Here is a 15,656-nt window from a genome sequence, read left to right as displayed (position 1 = left end):
ATGAATGCGCAAGGCTGTCCTTCCAGGGCGACGATCCTGGCCTCCAGGGATACGATAGATGAAGGCGGACTAATTTAGGCGGCTGTACGAAACCAATGCGATAGACCTGCTGTACTAATGGCGGTGCTATACTTGGCAAGCATATGGTAGGCAAATACGTAAAAGTGACATTTCTGTGGCTGGCTTTTAGCTGCCTCTGGAGACAGCGGAGACGGAATGAGATATGGAATTCCTTTCTTGTAACTAGAAATTAATCTCGCACCCGGCTGGGCGGTTGCTTCGAATGGATGCGACATTCAGACTCTTGTGCGTTGGTAGGTAGGTAACAACTTTAATGATTCTTGAAGGAACCAAGTGAGGGGGGGGGGGGGGGGGGGGAGGGGAGGAAGAGGAAGCAGGACGACGATGGGCCCTCGGGCCGTTCTAGGTGGCCGGGCACTTTTATGCTTCGGGGACCCCTCGGGCCCAGCCCACCGTCAGAAGCTGCATCACCGGCAGCGAGCTGCTCAGAGCAGCCTCCAATCGCTCCTGATGTCCTGACCCTTGCCACGGGGGCTGTGGTATGTTTGAACAGTTCAGAAAGATATGATTAAAGTCGGCTCTGGTGCTAGGACAAAAGTGACAGTGAGGAGAGGTTCCACCGCGGGTTATATTTGAGGAAAGGAAAGGGGTCGTGAATGTGGCCGTTTGAAGCCTGCGGCAGAAAGCCTGGTCGCTTTTTGGAAGATATTTGTGCGGTGGAGGGTGTTCTTGTGCGTAACTTAGGAAGGTCGGAAACATTCCACAGCCTTCTCTTGTGGCATCCCTCATAAACTTAGTGTAACTTTCATACGTAATGTCACATTTTTTTTTTCAGGTAACGTGCTGAAAAAGTGCGTCAGAAATCAGACTCGTAGTCATGCTGTCAATAAATAATCTTGAAAAATCTCGCACAGCGAGCACTAACAGTGCTTTTAAGTGCCTATAAGTTTTACGGCCAGCCATCTACACTTTCCTGATGGATGTCCATTGTCTTAAATGGCTCCTTTGGACAAGACGAAAAAAAGAAAGGAATTGCATGCCAGGAGACAATCAAGCTCATCTCTTTAATGCCTCTATGTCCTTGAGCGAACAGAAATAAATAAACGAACAAAAACATCTGGTTAGAAGCCTAATGCGTTAACTTTCCACTACCGCTGGAACAGAAAGGGGGAATTATTGCACGCGCGCTGTTGCTCCACGGCTCTGGCACTTCAGGCTTCCCTCTCCTGTGCAGCGTACTCTCGTGGCCAGGTGGCAGTGCTATAAAGTACCTCTCAGCTTCTCTGTAGTGTTTATAATGACTCCTTATCTTCGTGAATCTTTGGCCTTTACAACGATTCTGGGAGATAATAAAGACGGTAGTGAAACTGGCGCGGAAATGTACCGTACACTGCCTACGTGCTGTTCAAGATTCAAGCGAAATCTAGAGCTTACCTTCTTTTTGTCAGAGATGGTTCGCGGTTTACCTTTGCTGGTCACCTATAAAGCGCGAGCGTATAATTGCTGCGGTGGCCGCTTTTCGAGTGTGGATTAAGGCTTTGGCGTGGGTTGTTTATACGGCAGCGTCATCGTTTTCAGTATAGTTCGTTCCTGAGATCAAATACGGAAACACTTTGTTCTCCGGTGACCATGTTCCTCCGTTTGCCAAATGAAAGTTGACTTGGACACAGTGCGATGCTTTTGCTTGAGGTACAACACATTGCCGTCAGTATAGTAGCACTATAGCCAAGTGTTTTAATACTGCCCGGAAACCTTGCTGAAGCGACCAAAGAACCGTAAAGATGGTAAGTTTCATTAACCAGGGTTATAAAGATGTTTTAATCAGTGTGACTGTGTAGAGGTCTGACTCAGTAACGTGCCTTTGGCCATCTACTCTACCCGTGGCAGGGGTTAGTGCTAGGGTAATAAGAGAGTGAGCGTGGGCGATAATAGTGCAGTAGTAGGGCGCAGAGGGTGCAAAGAGCTATAGACGTGTGAAATTCAACACACATTACTGTGACCAAGCGGCAAAAAAAAGTGACATCTGCAAGGGCTAGCAGTTCCTAGTGTACCGCATTTCTGCTCCCCGGGTTCTGCATTTCTGCTCCCGGGGTTCTGCATTTCTGCTCCCGGGGATCCGATTGGCTCCTCATGCGTAAGCTGCACCGAATGCGCACAGTGCTCGTCCAAGACATAAACGGTAAACGCGCGCTGCATACACTTATAGATTAGCCAAGAAGCCTTGCGCCACGCTCCTTTGCCTCTCTTCACTCTTGTCCAGGGAGCTTTATGTGCTGGGCCAGAGCGTTCCTTTCTGCGCGAGCATCCTGTTTACTAGCCGCGGCAATCCCCTACACGACCGGCGCCTGGTGAGGTCATTGCGTCAGAGACCATTGAAGGACGGAAAAATACCTTTACCGTCCGGGTAGCGTCCGAGCTTCACTGGGCGCCACCATGCAATGCCTGTATCTTTCCATGCAGCGTTTTTGTTAAAGCTATATCACTAGGCGGCGACGCCACAACAATCGTGCTTTGAAAATGCAGGAAAAAAAAATAGCGGGAAAGAGGTTGGGTGACTCGTAGGCGCCGCTCAAATAAAAAGGCACAGAGCCGAAGCCACTTTTCTTCGCCGGCGCGTTACTTCGTCCCTGCCCCGTGCCCCTCACGCGCGAGGGGTTGTGTTGTGCACGGTGCTTTGGAGCGTTCGGGACCTTGACAGAAATGGCCCTTACGATGCCCCCCTCCCCTCCCTCCCCCGTCGCGTAAACACCCCTTGGGCGGCTGCCGAAGACACTCTAATAAAGAAAGTAAGATAAGCGGAAGAAAACAAAACGAAAAGCTCTTGCCAGAGCATTCGATTACGCACATTAGTGCTTTCGTTCCTCTTTCATTTTTCTTAGCATGCTTCTTCTACTGTCACTCCTTGCATCCGTCGTTCTTAAGAGCGGAGTTTAAGAGGTTAATGGTGGTAGTGGTTTTATTAAAAATAATAGTAAAAAAGGAAGGAAAAGACTTTTGCTAGCCCCGGCATCTGCCATCGATACTGAAGCACCTGAGCTGGGGCAGCGAAAATGAAGGACAGCAGGCAGAATGGAGGAATGAAATGAAAGAGGTGAGGGGACAGGAAGAGAGGATAGGGGGATTGCATGTTCACAAACTCGACCATGCATTAACACTAGCAAAGAGATTTTGTCGGTGGTGTTGACATGACAGTATAAAGCAGCTGTACAAACCACCGGCCGAGAATTTTTATTGAAAAAAACAACAACAAAAGGTCCTCCGACGTCACCCGGTCCTTAGCTTTCAATGCGCAGTCTTTTGTTCGGACATTGTAGTTCGAAGCACTGAAGTCCCTAGATAGGTTCCTAGTCGAGAGACTTCACCACAAACGCCTCAGGAAAGCGAGGATAAGGTACATGTAGTCATTAAACGATTAACGCATGCCGGAAAATTGCCACTCTGATGTTTACATTGCAAGCTCCAAATATGCAAACGCACATTCAGAAGAGATACTTCCCGCTTACAGCAGGAAAACTGGCAGCAATTCTAAGTAGTAATCATAAATGTACTGCTACTTGCTGTTTCCAGAATAAAGATCATGAAGAATGACTACATCGCGTTAACGACAACCCTCTCAAAGACAATTCTTATGCCTCGATAAAAGCACATCTAGTCCCCTCAAACATTTCAATCCCTAGAGATGAATCCACTGCATGAAAAATCAAGAGAACATCGCAGTAAATGACTGCACTTATTCATGATGGCGATGATGAGAAACATTTTATTCAGTAAGGAACTGTACCCCCCCTCCGAAGTGAGAGGGACCCTTAGTTCAGCGGTCCTACAGCCTTAGCTGTTTGCCGCGCCCAGTCAACCAACTGTCTTTTTTACTCTAGACCTGAGCTGGGCAGTGCGGCTTCTCTAGCCTTGACTAGCCTTGCTTTTCAGTCCTGATCGTTCCAGTTCTTTCCAAGATGTACAGTACTCACGGATTGAAATAGGACATTCGGAGCGCTAGCCTTGCAGTGCCACGCAGGCATGTGGTAAACCACAGGCCGGCTCATTGGCTACTGGAAGGAACAATTCTGCTTTGTAGATGTTCTCCCTCTCGCGCCATACCACAATGCACCACCTTGGTTCCATGAGCGTCTACGGGCGGCGCTCCATGAAGCGACGGCCACGCGCTCCGAATGTCCTATTTCAATCCGTGAGTACTGTACACACAACGCCGGTTCCCATCTCTCTCGCTCCTTGGAGCCGTGAGCAGCGACCCAGCAGCCTAGTTTATCTGCCCTCGTTACTTCGCGTCTCGAGTCCTTCCGTTTCCGTTGCGTCACAACAGCCTGCCTCGTGCAGCGGCGGCCTCTTATCGCCAGGTCGTCGTCGCTGGCATACACCGCTATCTTATTTCTTCTCTTCGCGACGGACACTTTACGGCACGCACCGTATGGCTTCCTCGCCTAGCGTACACACACAACGCGGGGAAACGCGTCTTAGTTCCTCGCGTGCTTCTTCATCAGATAAGGAGTGTTCGCGCGTGGTCCGTCGTCTCGAAGCGTCGCCCGCCCCGCCCTCCGCTTTGGAGCGCCCTTAAGACCAAACTCCTCGACGCCCTGAAATGACGTCGCAGGCGCGCATGTCGCTCGTGGCAGATGGGCTGAGTGCTATCTTCCTTTCGGGCAACAGACACCGAACATCGGTGTATTATTGTCCAAAGGACGAACGGAGACAGCAGCGCGTTTCTCGCCTGGCTCCCTCCTTTTGGGCAGTGTATTAGCATAACGTCAACGATGTCACGAAGTAGGAAGGGAGTTAACCTTACTCACAAAGCAGATTCCAAAAATGAATAAATTGTCACGGACTTACAGGTGAATCCATCGAAGTACTGTGCTGCTCATATGCGTGTATTTTGTGCCTCACTTGTCTTTGGCCATCTCATTTTGATTCTTTCGTACTCTCTTTGTAGCATTTCTTATGCGCTGTAATTTGTTTGCACTCATTCATTGCGACTATAGGCTTTTACTTGTAGTCTGTGAGTGTTGCAACTGAACAAAAATAAATAAAAAGATTACTAAATATGCGATTAACTCTCTAAACACAAGACTGAGAATAATAGATTTCCTCCTAATATATTTCCTAATAGATTTCCTCTGGACTCATGATCCTGGTCGCCGCGGTGGCTGAGTGGTTATGGCGCTCGGCTGCTGGCCTGTAACACCCGGGTTCGATCCCGGCCGCCGCGTTTGAATTTCGATGGAGTCGAAACTCTAGAGGCCCGTGTACTGTGCGATGTCAGTGTACGTTAAAGAACCCCAGGTGGTCGAAATTTCCGGAGCCCTTCACTACGGCGTCCCTCATAGCCTGAGTCGCTTTGGGACGTTAAACCCCCATAAACCATCATGATCCTGGTAGTGTCAGTACTGCGACTGCGCAGTCTGGAAAAGCCGGCCACCTGTTGCGCCGAGCTACAGGCGGCTACGAACGCCGAAGCACGTGCACGTGCTTCGACATCCTGCTTGCGGGCCTCAAAGGTCTTTCTCTCTGCAGCAGAGCGTTGCTCCTCGCCGGTTCTAGGATGGCAGATATGTAGCACAAAAGCAGCACGGTCGGCCTACTGAATACATAGCCGTCGGTCGGTCGGCCGGCCGGCGATCGGGCCGTTACGCCGCACCCTCTCTCTCTACATCTGCACGTGGTAGACGTCGGCGGACGCTTGACCAGTCCGGCAAGAAATGTGGCGACGAAAGCGAAACAGAACGAACAGAGAAGAAAGTGGACACCTCTCTTCCTCCTCCTCCGACTTTTCCTCGACCTTCTCTCGTCCCTCCTTTCTTTTCTCCCTGCGTTATTGTTACGTTTCTTTTTGCGATTTTTCCTTTCTTCGTTCTCTCTGTTCAACTTGACCACTCCGCGGCTGAGTTGAAGTGCGCGCTTCGCTCTCTCTTTTCCTCCTCCCATCTCGTGTTTGTACACATGTGCTCCGCCGCCGCCCTTCGTTACGTCGGCGGCAGGACGACGGGAGAGGGCGCGCGGTTGAGAAGACAGAGGCGGTAGCCGAGAGAGACGCCAGTTGTTGCGCTGGCGGAAAGTCTTCGGCGCCGTTTTTGTAGCGTTTCCTCGCTTGTTTGAGGCGGCCCTGTGCTTCCCGAGTGGCTTGGCTACTCTAGAAGCGTGGCGAGTGAGCGGCACGTGCCTTATGGTTCCTGTTGGCGGCGTTGGGCCGTGTGTTGTTAGCGCGCCGGTTTTGTGGACGTTTCGGCGACGGAGCCGGATCGGTCTTCAAGTTCGCGTGTAGTGCTCCTACTGCTTATCCGCATCACCGTCCAGCGTCGGCTGCACACCTGTTGGTGGTGATTGGTTGTGTGGATACGCCTCCTGTGCTGACAAAATGTTATGGCGGAGCCACAAAGGTTTTTACGTTGTCACTGGACCGGTACGTGCGAACCTCACTTCACATTTGATCTTAGAAGCGCAACGCGCTCTTTAGTATGTAATAAGGTTGCGGGGCTGAATTCAAACGTAGCACGCGAGGTGCTCTTTCTGAATTAAGTTTTTTTTTTCAGCTGAGTTTAATTCAATCATACAAGATGAAAGTGCACTTGAGAAAGAGGCGAATCATTTTTGCCGGAGCAGAGCCATAGCCTTTCTATGGAAGGCGTACAGAATATCTAAGGCCTGATATTAAACGAGAAGTTTGGTAAATCCCTGCAATACGCGGTCTTCGTTGTACAGAAAGGACGGAGTGAGAAGTAGAAATCACCTATGACCTTCCTGGTCTGAAAAAACTCTACAGAAATCTCAGATTCATGCAGCTTAAACTGAATTTTTCAGCTGCACTTCTAAGGTACATAGAAGTCGTGGCTGGACGTCATGCAACATCTTCCGTCTGTGCACAATACGGAACGTACCGAAACATTTCCGAGATGATCAACAGGAAATATTGCCGCGAATCTGCGTATACTGTTTGTTTGTTCATTCTTCAAAGCTGCCGGCGCGCGGCTTTATCGCTTCGTGGTCAAGACGCGTCCATATTTATCACGGTTGTTCGCATCCACGCGGAGCTCATTTTACGTTGTTCCAGAATGTTTTGGGAACTTTGCACGCCATATCTCGAAAGTTCGCTATCACCTTTAAATTGAGCACGGCCGCCAGCGGCGGGCATTGTGTTCGACGACCGCCGAGCACGCTTGTTGCTAAGCCGCCGTCGTGTGATTCAGTCCACTGTGGACGCAAGTCAGCCCAAATAAAGAGTTTTGGTTGGACGCCATTTTCTCCATCTTTTTGCCGTCCGGATAACAGTCACCACTACGTAACAATATTATCCTCTATGCCAACTAGTTATGCCGGAGCATACTGGACATTCTATGGTTACCTTTGTCACAAGCTCGTTATTACTTCGTCTTAATGATAACTTTTCAGAATATGCCTTTTTGCTGCGTCTCGTGGGGTCGCCCTCTAGGGACACCCATAATTTCATTTCTGAGGGTGATGGCTGTTCTCCTTGTCATCTTTTATACAGCATCACTGTCGTTCCTATTCCTCTTCCTTCCGCGTTTTTCTTATTCAACTTTTTCCCACTTGCGCCCCGGTTTTTGCTGACACTACCGAAACGGCATGCTAATCGAATATTACGACCGCTCAGATAGAGGGATAAAAAAAAAGTAATATTCAATTTATAAGCACCCTTCTTTACACAACCGTCTGTCCCCTTTTCTCCGACCATCACGAAATGTCGTTACTTGGCAGGCCTTGGATCACGCCACGATCCTCCAACCTTTCGATCAAAATTCATGAGCATAGCCTACGTGGCCGCGCGTCAGCCGTGGCCTTTGGCCGTCGCGAGCGGGGTATATACGAGCGACTGCAGCGCGCCCACGGCTGCGGGCAAAGACGGCTAATGGCGAAAGCGACCTGGATATCCGCGCTCGATGTCGTCAGCGGGCGCCGACCATCTCCCAGCGCCTCTAGGGTTGCCCGACCTTTCCGAGCCTGTCAAGCGTTCGCCGACGGCGCAGCGAGTCTCGGGTCGCAAATGAGATATAGCTGGACGAGGCCTTGCTGTCCGGAGGTGGGAAGCATTCGTTAGGCGCGTCTTCTCTTTTGCCGAGTATAGTTGCCGTCGTGGCTCCATCAATCATGGAGGCTGGCCACTGGAAGCGTCAGCAATAGTTTCTATCTCCTACACTGGCCCCTCCTTAGAGCCAGACAAGTATAGCATCATCTGTAAGAGGTGGGGGGGGGGGGAGAGAAACCGGGAGTTCCTGTATAAGGCTGAACAGGGCTCCTGCTCCCAACCGCTTGAGTCCTTCCCGTAGTTGTGCATACCCTATGTATGTGTAGTCTTTCAGCTGCTTGACGCAAAGGTCGAAATCGCGACCTTTAACTCACTCCCTGCCGGATCACTGCCGTTACTCAAAAGAAGCTCATGCGGAATGCAGATCATACTCGTGCAGGCTGCGCTTTATGCCTCCCTTCTTAATTACCGCATACCCTTGAAATTAGCAAAAAATGAAATAAAGAAATTAACAATTTTGCGCACGAAGCGGGTGATAGCACACACTTCAGACGTGCTTCTGGACTCTCGCCCTCTCTCTGAGGAAACTCTTCTGGGCGCAAGGACGAGACGTTCTGATTGGTGGCGTGTGACAAAAGCCCTGCTCAACTTTTTGTGTGAAACAGGCCTGGATACTCGTTTGTGACCGCCTGTGCACAACCTACATGGTTAATGACATGTGTCGGTGTTGTGTTGCAGACACCAGTTTTGAGTTTTATGTGTGTCCAGTAACCGCGATGCGAGCGCCAGTCAGTGTTGTGTGTGTGTGTGTGTGCGTGTGCATAGACATCACCCGTGAAACTCATTGTATTATGCCATCATCAGCCTTCATTCACACTTTCCTTTTCCTCCTCTTCCCTTTCCCCTGTGTGGAGTAGCAGGCCAGGGCCCTGTTACCACCGGCCGACCTCTCCGCCTTTCTTTCATTAAAATTCCCTTTCTCTCTCTCTCTTCAGACGTGCCACTCAGTTGGACTGGAACCATTATCAGGGTTTTTTAAGCCTTGTTATCCTGCGCGTTTAATGACAAGAGCGTTGTTTGTCCCTAGTTTCGTTAAGCCATTAAAAAATTGAAGAGAAAACAAGCAGCGGGATTAGAATACCCGCATGGCTGAGATGGCCGTATTTTTATTTGTGCCGGCTGCTGACATTTCCGTGCTGTTTCATGCCTTAAGCAAAAAAAGTTGATTGAATGAATCCGTGGCCCAGTCGAAGCTCTGCGTGCAGCCACGTGATGACCTGACTTGCTTCTTGCGGTGCTTTCTTAGGGGATCAGCGGTGCCGTAATCGATAGCTGCTTTCCTTGACACAAGCGTGGGACTCTGGGCCTGTTCTATATTCGTAAACAGCGGCTTTCACACGGATGTGGCGCAGCGGCTTAAAGCACGAAAACCGTTTAAAGGTCGATGCCTAAGACAAGCAAATGACCGATATCCTAGGCTCAAAATGTCACCTTACCTAGTTTGGTCTGAAAGGCCAATCACTAGCGCACCTGGCACTCGCCTTTCGCCGGTGCCAGGTTTGGGGCGATGACCTACAGACTTCCTTTATATCAGGTTGTTTACGCTAGTCGAGACCTTTGTCTCGCTGTTTACGAGGCTTAGGCGAAAGGGCAACGCAGGTGGTGGCCGTGAGCGCACAGTGATCGCAGAAGTCAAGCCACGGACGCCCTTTTAGGACTTGGTGAATATTTAGGTACCGTGCAAGAGGATTGGCTAGCGCGATAATTTGCATAAGCCGTTTGAAGGGGAACGTGAGAAATGCACGTGCGGCCAAAGATAACGTGTAGAGAGTGAAAGAAGCCTGCGCTTCACCTAGGTTAATTGTGTGCAGCACTGTGCAGTGCATGACTTGTACAGGGGAAATAGCAAGAGTACAAGCGCTGCATTCGCTACATTCAGTATGCTTTGCGCTAAGATCTGTTGCCGCTGCTAGTTATGACGTCGGCAGTGTGGCAAGGTTTAAGATTCGAACGCATACTCACTAATTAATTTGTAAGCATCTGAGCTTGTGACACCTGTATCCTCCACGAAGCGTTTAAAACTTATTTAAGCATTCACGTGAAGGTGTCACGTGTCAGTTTAAAGCACGAACAAATCAGTGTCGAACAACGAACAAATCAATTAACACTGGAAATTTAATTACGCTGCTGTTGAGAAATACACGAGGCGCTGAACATAATGGCCATTGAATTTTGGTTGACTCGGCACTATCTTAGTAAGGGTTCAAAGCAAATCAAAACTCACTTCCACGAACCCGCCGCGGTGGCTCAGTGGTTAGAACGCTCGGCTACTGATCTGGAGTTCCCGGGTTCGAACCCGACCGCGGCGGCTGCGTTTTTATGGAGGCAAAACGCTAAGGCGCCCGTGTGCTGTGCGATGTCAGTGCACGTTAAAGATCCCCAGGTAGTCGAAATTATTCCGGAGCCCTCCACTACGGTACCTCTCTCTTGCTTTCTTCTTTAACTCCCTCCTTTATACGTTCCCTTCCGGCGCGGTCCAGGTGTCCGCCGATATATGGGACAGATACTGCGCCATTTCCCTGCCCGCCCCCCCAAAAAAAGAAACAATTGTTATTACGAGGTCCGTGAGATCTGAAGATGTTGGTTTATTCTAGATAGCTTTATCTCACCAACGGCGCTTCGTCTAAACGCATTAGTGATTTCAAAACGAAGCCGATCGGTTCTCTATTAAACCCATCTTTGCCGACGCTTAACTTCAGTGCCCACCGCGCCGGCACTGAACTATGAAGTCGTGCTCTACGAGAGAGGGGCCAACGTACAGCGAAGTGACGGGACTTCGCCCGCTGGCGCTGCGCGCACCCACCTTCGCTCGGGAAGCCTCGTTAGAGACATACCGCGAGCCCACGCGTCACGACTTTCCGCCTCGTAGAAGTGCGCGAGCATTATAAAACTCCCACTGTGGCGTGCATTCCCTCGATTCCGGCGCCGCCTACTCGGCCGCGGGGATTTAGGAAGAGGCGTTGATTGTTCTTTGTTTTTCTTTTCCCTCCTTTCACGCGTTATCGGACTGTTCGGAGACATTGAAGAATGGAGCTCATTTTTTGGGTAAAGCTGACCAGTTTCTGGGATGTGATAGCTGATGAAGCGTTACGAGGCACTCACGCGTATAGAACATTTGTCATCGTAATGGCTTACGACTGACACAGCCCATTTGTGTTCGCAGTGTCGTTATGCGGGCGTTATTTTGCATATGCGTCGAACCCATTGAAATTGGGGTGTGGTTCATTTCTAATAATAGAAAAGTGACTGTTCAGTATAAGAGTGGGAGCAGGCATGCAATGTTGCATTCGAAAGGCTCTGAGGAAACGACGTGAAGTTCGACGTTTAGCTCATATGGGGTTGTTTGTTTGTTTGTTTGTTTGTTTGTTTGTTTGTTTGAAAACTTTATTAGCTAACATTTACTATCTCTTGGGGGACACCCATTCGACCGTGCCTAGTTCATACGTGTTGATTTTAAATATTTATGGCAGATTTACCTCGCTCTAAAAGCGCACATCAGTTTCGGGTGCCTGATTTATATTCCGGGACAGTTTTGGTCATCTGGAAGGCAGCGAACGCGAACAGTAACACAGGCACCTCGAAAACTGAACATGCATTACGCTATGTGGGCTGATACGCTTCGCAAACCGCTAATTCACCCGAAGCCACCAGGTACTGAGTTGTACTAGTTAATCCACCCCATTCAATTGAAAACAGGATGCAAGATAGGCAGAGTGACCACACAACGAATCTTTCGGCTTGCATATGTAGGCCTGGGTTTCTGAATAAATAAATAAAAAATAGATAAGGGCGTTCACATATTATGACACGAGTTCCAAATTAAGTTGTTAATGACGATTGGCAAGTATGCGACATGAGGATGTATTGGCGGTACCACATGCAGCTTCACCAATTGGTCACGTTGTCATTGGTCACAAGATAATGGGTCAAGTCACCTTGCTGTGTGATGGCGTGATTTCATGCAGACAACTGTAAAATAATTTACAAAGATTGGCATCTAGCTTTCATATTGTGCGCTTACCGTCCCTGTATGATTTCTTAACACGGTGTTTTATGTGTCCGGTATTCTTTGACTAAAACTTTTGAATATTGAAACATAGTAAGTACTGCTATGAAAAAAAAATTGAAGGTAATGGCCCATTCTCCGTTTGCGTAACATAATCGTCCTTTTAAAGTTTTGCGCTCGCTCGCATCGAACAGTCAAGACTGCCGTAGAAAACCAATGGGGAACGTTTCTGACGATAGCAAAGATGTTAACAGCGAAACAATGGAAGCTTGCCGACCAGAGAGCTGCTGATATATTCTTTGCACCCGCCGCCGTGGCTCGGTGGGGCTCGGTGGTTAGGGCGCTCGGCTACTGATCGGGAGTTCCCGGGTTCGAACCCGACCGCGGCGGCTGCGCTTTTATGGAGGCAAAACGCTAAGACGGCCGTGTGCTGTGCGATGCCAGTGCACGTTAAAGATCCCCAGGTGGTCTAAATTATTCCGGAGCCCTCCACTACGGCACCTATTCTTCCTTTCTTCTTTCACTCCCTCCGTTACCCTTCCCTTACGGCGCGGTTCAGGTGTCCAACGATATATGAGACAGATACTGCGCCATTTCCTTTCCCCCAAAAACCAATTATTATTATTATATATTCTTTGTTATAGTGAAGTCTTACAATATATGAATAATAATAATAATAATTGGTTTTTTGGGGAAAGGAAATGGCGCAGTATCTGTCTCATATTTCGTTGGACACCTGAACCACGCCGTATGGGAAGGGATAAGGGAGGGAGTGAAAGAAGAAAGGAAGAAAGAGGTGCCGTAGTGGAGGGCTCCGGAATAATTTCGACCACCTGGGGATCTTTAACGTGCACTGACATCGCACAGCACACGGGCGCCTTAGCGTTTTGCCTCCATAAAAACGCAGACGCCGCGGTCGGGTTCGAACCCTGGTTACAATATATCAAAAAACTGCGTTTCAACTTGTTGACGGCAGGCAAGTGTTCGGAAAACCCGCTACAGCAGCCGCACTTAGCGCCGATGACGGACGCGGGCGGACTGTACCCCAGCGTTAATGGACCGCCGGACGACGCAGTTCCTTGTATGCGCGGCGGTTTCCCGGGGCAGTGTCGGCCAGCCGGCAGACCGCCGATGCGCTCGCTGGCCAGTCAGCTGAGGCGTCGACTTTCGCGCCTCCTGCAAGGCCCGCTTCGTGATAGATTGCTTGTTTTGCATTCTTCGACGGGCGCGGCGCGTTTCTTGCTTACAGCTCCGCTTGCCTTACCCGCGCACTCGCCCCGTTTGCGTGGAGCTATGCGAGATTTTATCGTCAGCCTCTTTTCATCCTCGCACTCCTCGTCCTTCCCCCACCGCTCGCTCCAAAATTTTCTCGTTCCTTCTTATTTGCGTTCTTTTATTTTTTAATTCCCTCCGTTTCGCCTCGCTCTTCTTTTCGCTGCCGTACAACACGTGCCTTCACACATTCCTTGCCTTGGAAAGAAAGAAGGCTTGCGCGGCTGTTTGCTAATTCTGCTCTGGAATGGGCGGAATTTTCTCCCGATTGACGCGTTGTTGTTCTGGGCCTTTCCCCCTTCTTTTTCTTCGCTTCTTCTCTCTTTTTTTTTAGCACTTCTCTCATTATTCACTGCTCTGGCAAGAGCGAGAAAAGGAACGGCAAATTCCAGCAGAAATTGGGAGAAAGAGAGCGAAAGAAAGGCGGGATCAGAACGGGGAATTGCTTGATGCACTTTATCACGAATCACTGCCCCAGGTGCCAGAGATAAATTTTTTTAGCACAATAGGATTTCATGCCTCAGAATAGCACCGAATGCCGAATAAATCAGAGCGATTTACCTCTGGGTTATTTAATGAGCCTTTTAGCGCCGCGCCTCGGGCCTGGCTCACGCGCATTCCTTGGAGATGGGTGTTCAGTGCGACAGGTTGACCCAGAGGGAATACGTGCCTGCAAATACGCCTTAATATATGCGTGCGTCTCATCGTGGTTCGGCAGGCTGAGTGAATTGCTCGTATTCGCTCAGATTATATCACAGGTTTTGGTGCGTCCTACTCTTATAAAAATAGACTAAACACAGTCTATAGTCCTCTTACAGGCCCTCTTAACTTCCTATAGATATTTATTTTTGTCTGTTCAAAGTCTGTAGATGTTTTATGACAAAAGTCTGCTAAAAGTGTGTAACCATAGATCTATAGATTATGAGTAGACTGAATGTAAAATTTTTATTGCCAATAGACTATTCTCTAGGATTTGTCAATAAACAGTCTGTAGATTTAAATTATATAGACTGTCTCTAGACCGTCTATTCGAGATAATGTGCATTTTTCTCATGCACAGTAATTTGGTCGTCCGCCGAGCGAACTTTAAGCTAAATACGAGTGTTTACTCCTTGCTAAGTCTGTCACAGATGCTCTACATTTGCAGTCTTCATTCACTGTCGAATCCCAGGAACTGCCTATTCACACGCGCGCTGGCTCGCTGAAGCGTGCATTTCCGCGCGTATGACGTCGATAGCAGATGCAGAAAAAGCGTCACTTTTTTTTCTGCGGGACTATTTTTGTTTCCTTATTTTGTCGTAGTTGAGGCCTGATATACGCATACACGTCTCCGCACTTTTTCCGCCCAACCAAACGGCCGACGTCCTCCACCAAGCTTTGCAACGTGCGCACATTTCCACGTATGTTTGCCTAACTCTCGAATTTCACACGACCGCTCTACACTTCCTCAAAATACACTCGCCTAAGCTTTTTTTTTCTTCGCCTAGGATGCCTTTCTTCTCTTTCTTTCTTTCCCGAAATAAGTCCTGATAGTCTCGCCTCTTGTATACGGCGGCGGAGAAAGCATTCGACGATTTGCTTACGCAAACAGCGCCGTGCGCTGTTGGCGGGGCGCCTCTCTTGAAAGTTTATCCCATCCATCAATGCGCACCACGTGCATTTCTTGGGTGACGGCAGCGCCGCGCTTTATAGATGGCGACCAGAACTGCCGTTTCCGGTAGGCGACGTATACATGATTGGGTCCCAGTTTTTCCTTCCTTTTTTCCCCGTTCGTCGGCGCTCCAGCCCTATAGCTCCTCGTTCCCGCCATGCCATAAATCAAACTGTCACGTGAAGCTAACTCCCGAGACCTGTGCGCAAAATGACGTCAGCGAACGAGGAGCCGAAGAGTGCGCTCGCGTGCACGCAACGGAGAGCATTTGAACAAAATGTTCCCATCACAATACAGGGCCACCTGCCCGTGGTGCGGAGCCACACCCACACTTTATCACATTAATTGGGAGTGCGAACGCAACAAAGCATTCCACAAACACGAACACCCGAGTGCGGAGCAATGGGAGAGCCGTCTCACCAGCAGCGAGCTCACGGCCCAACGGGGGCCTTAGTGAGGCACGCGGGCGATGCAGCACGGCTCAGTGGAGCCTTGGAATAGGGGCCCACCCATGCTGAAGGGAAGACTCCGATCGCCAGCGCCAAAAACGAAGATGCCGGAGCTTTCGAATCCGCGAATCTCTTGAATGGATCAATAAAAGTTTTCACTCACTCACTCACTCGACGGATGAAGGGTTTTCCAAAACGTTGTAC

The 15,656-nt window shown here is 49.5% G+C and overlaps 1 protein-coding gene across 8 annotated transcripts in view; it reads left to right on the top strand.

Annotated features, from left to right (window-relative positions):
* The window catches only part of Epac (Exchange protein directly activated by cAMP), a 296,847-nt gene that overhangs the window by 101,359 nt on the left and 179,832 nt on the right, over positions 1-15,656 (top strand). Inside the window, exon 1 of one of the 8 annotated variants that reach the window (XM_077657885.1) lies at positions 6,073-6,433. The exons of 6 other annotated variants lie outside the window; for them this stretch is intronic. In XM_077657885.1, the coding sequence (XP_077514011.1) occupies positions 6,389-6,433 (45 nt within the window). In that variant the 5' untranslated portion in view covers positions 6,073-6,388. Of the gene's footprint in view, positions 1-6,072; positions 6,434-15,656 lie in introns of those variants that run through there. One more of the 8 variants, XM_077657884.1, reaches the window with a different exon arrangement.

The sequence above is a fragment of the Amblyomma americanum genome, chromosome 3 (genome assembly GCF_052857255.1).
Source record: "Amblyomma americanum isolate KBUSLIRL-KWMA chromosome 3, ASM5285725v1, whole genome shotgun sequence".
NCBI classification, from domain to species: domain Eukaryota; kingdom Metazoa; phylum Arthropoda; class Arachnida; order Ixodida; family Ixodidae; genus Amblyomma; species Amblyomma americanum.
The sequence above is the reverse complement of the archived record's forward strand: the minus strand, read 5'-3'. Positions and strand labels throughout refer to the sequence as shown.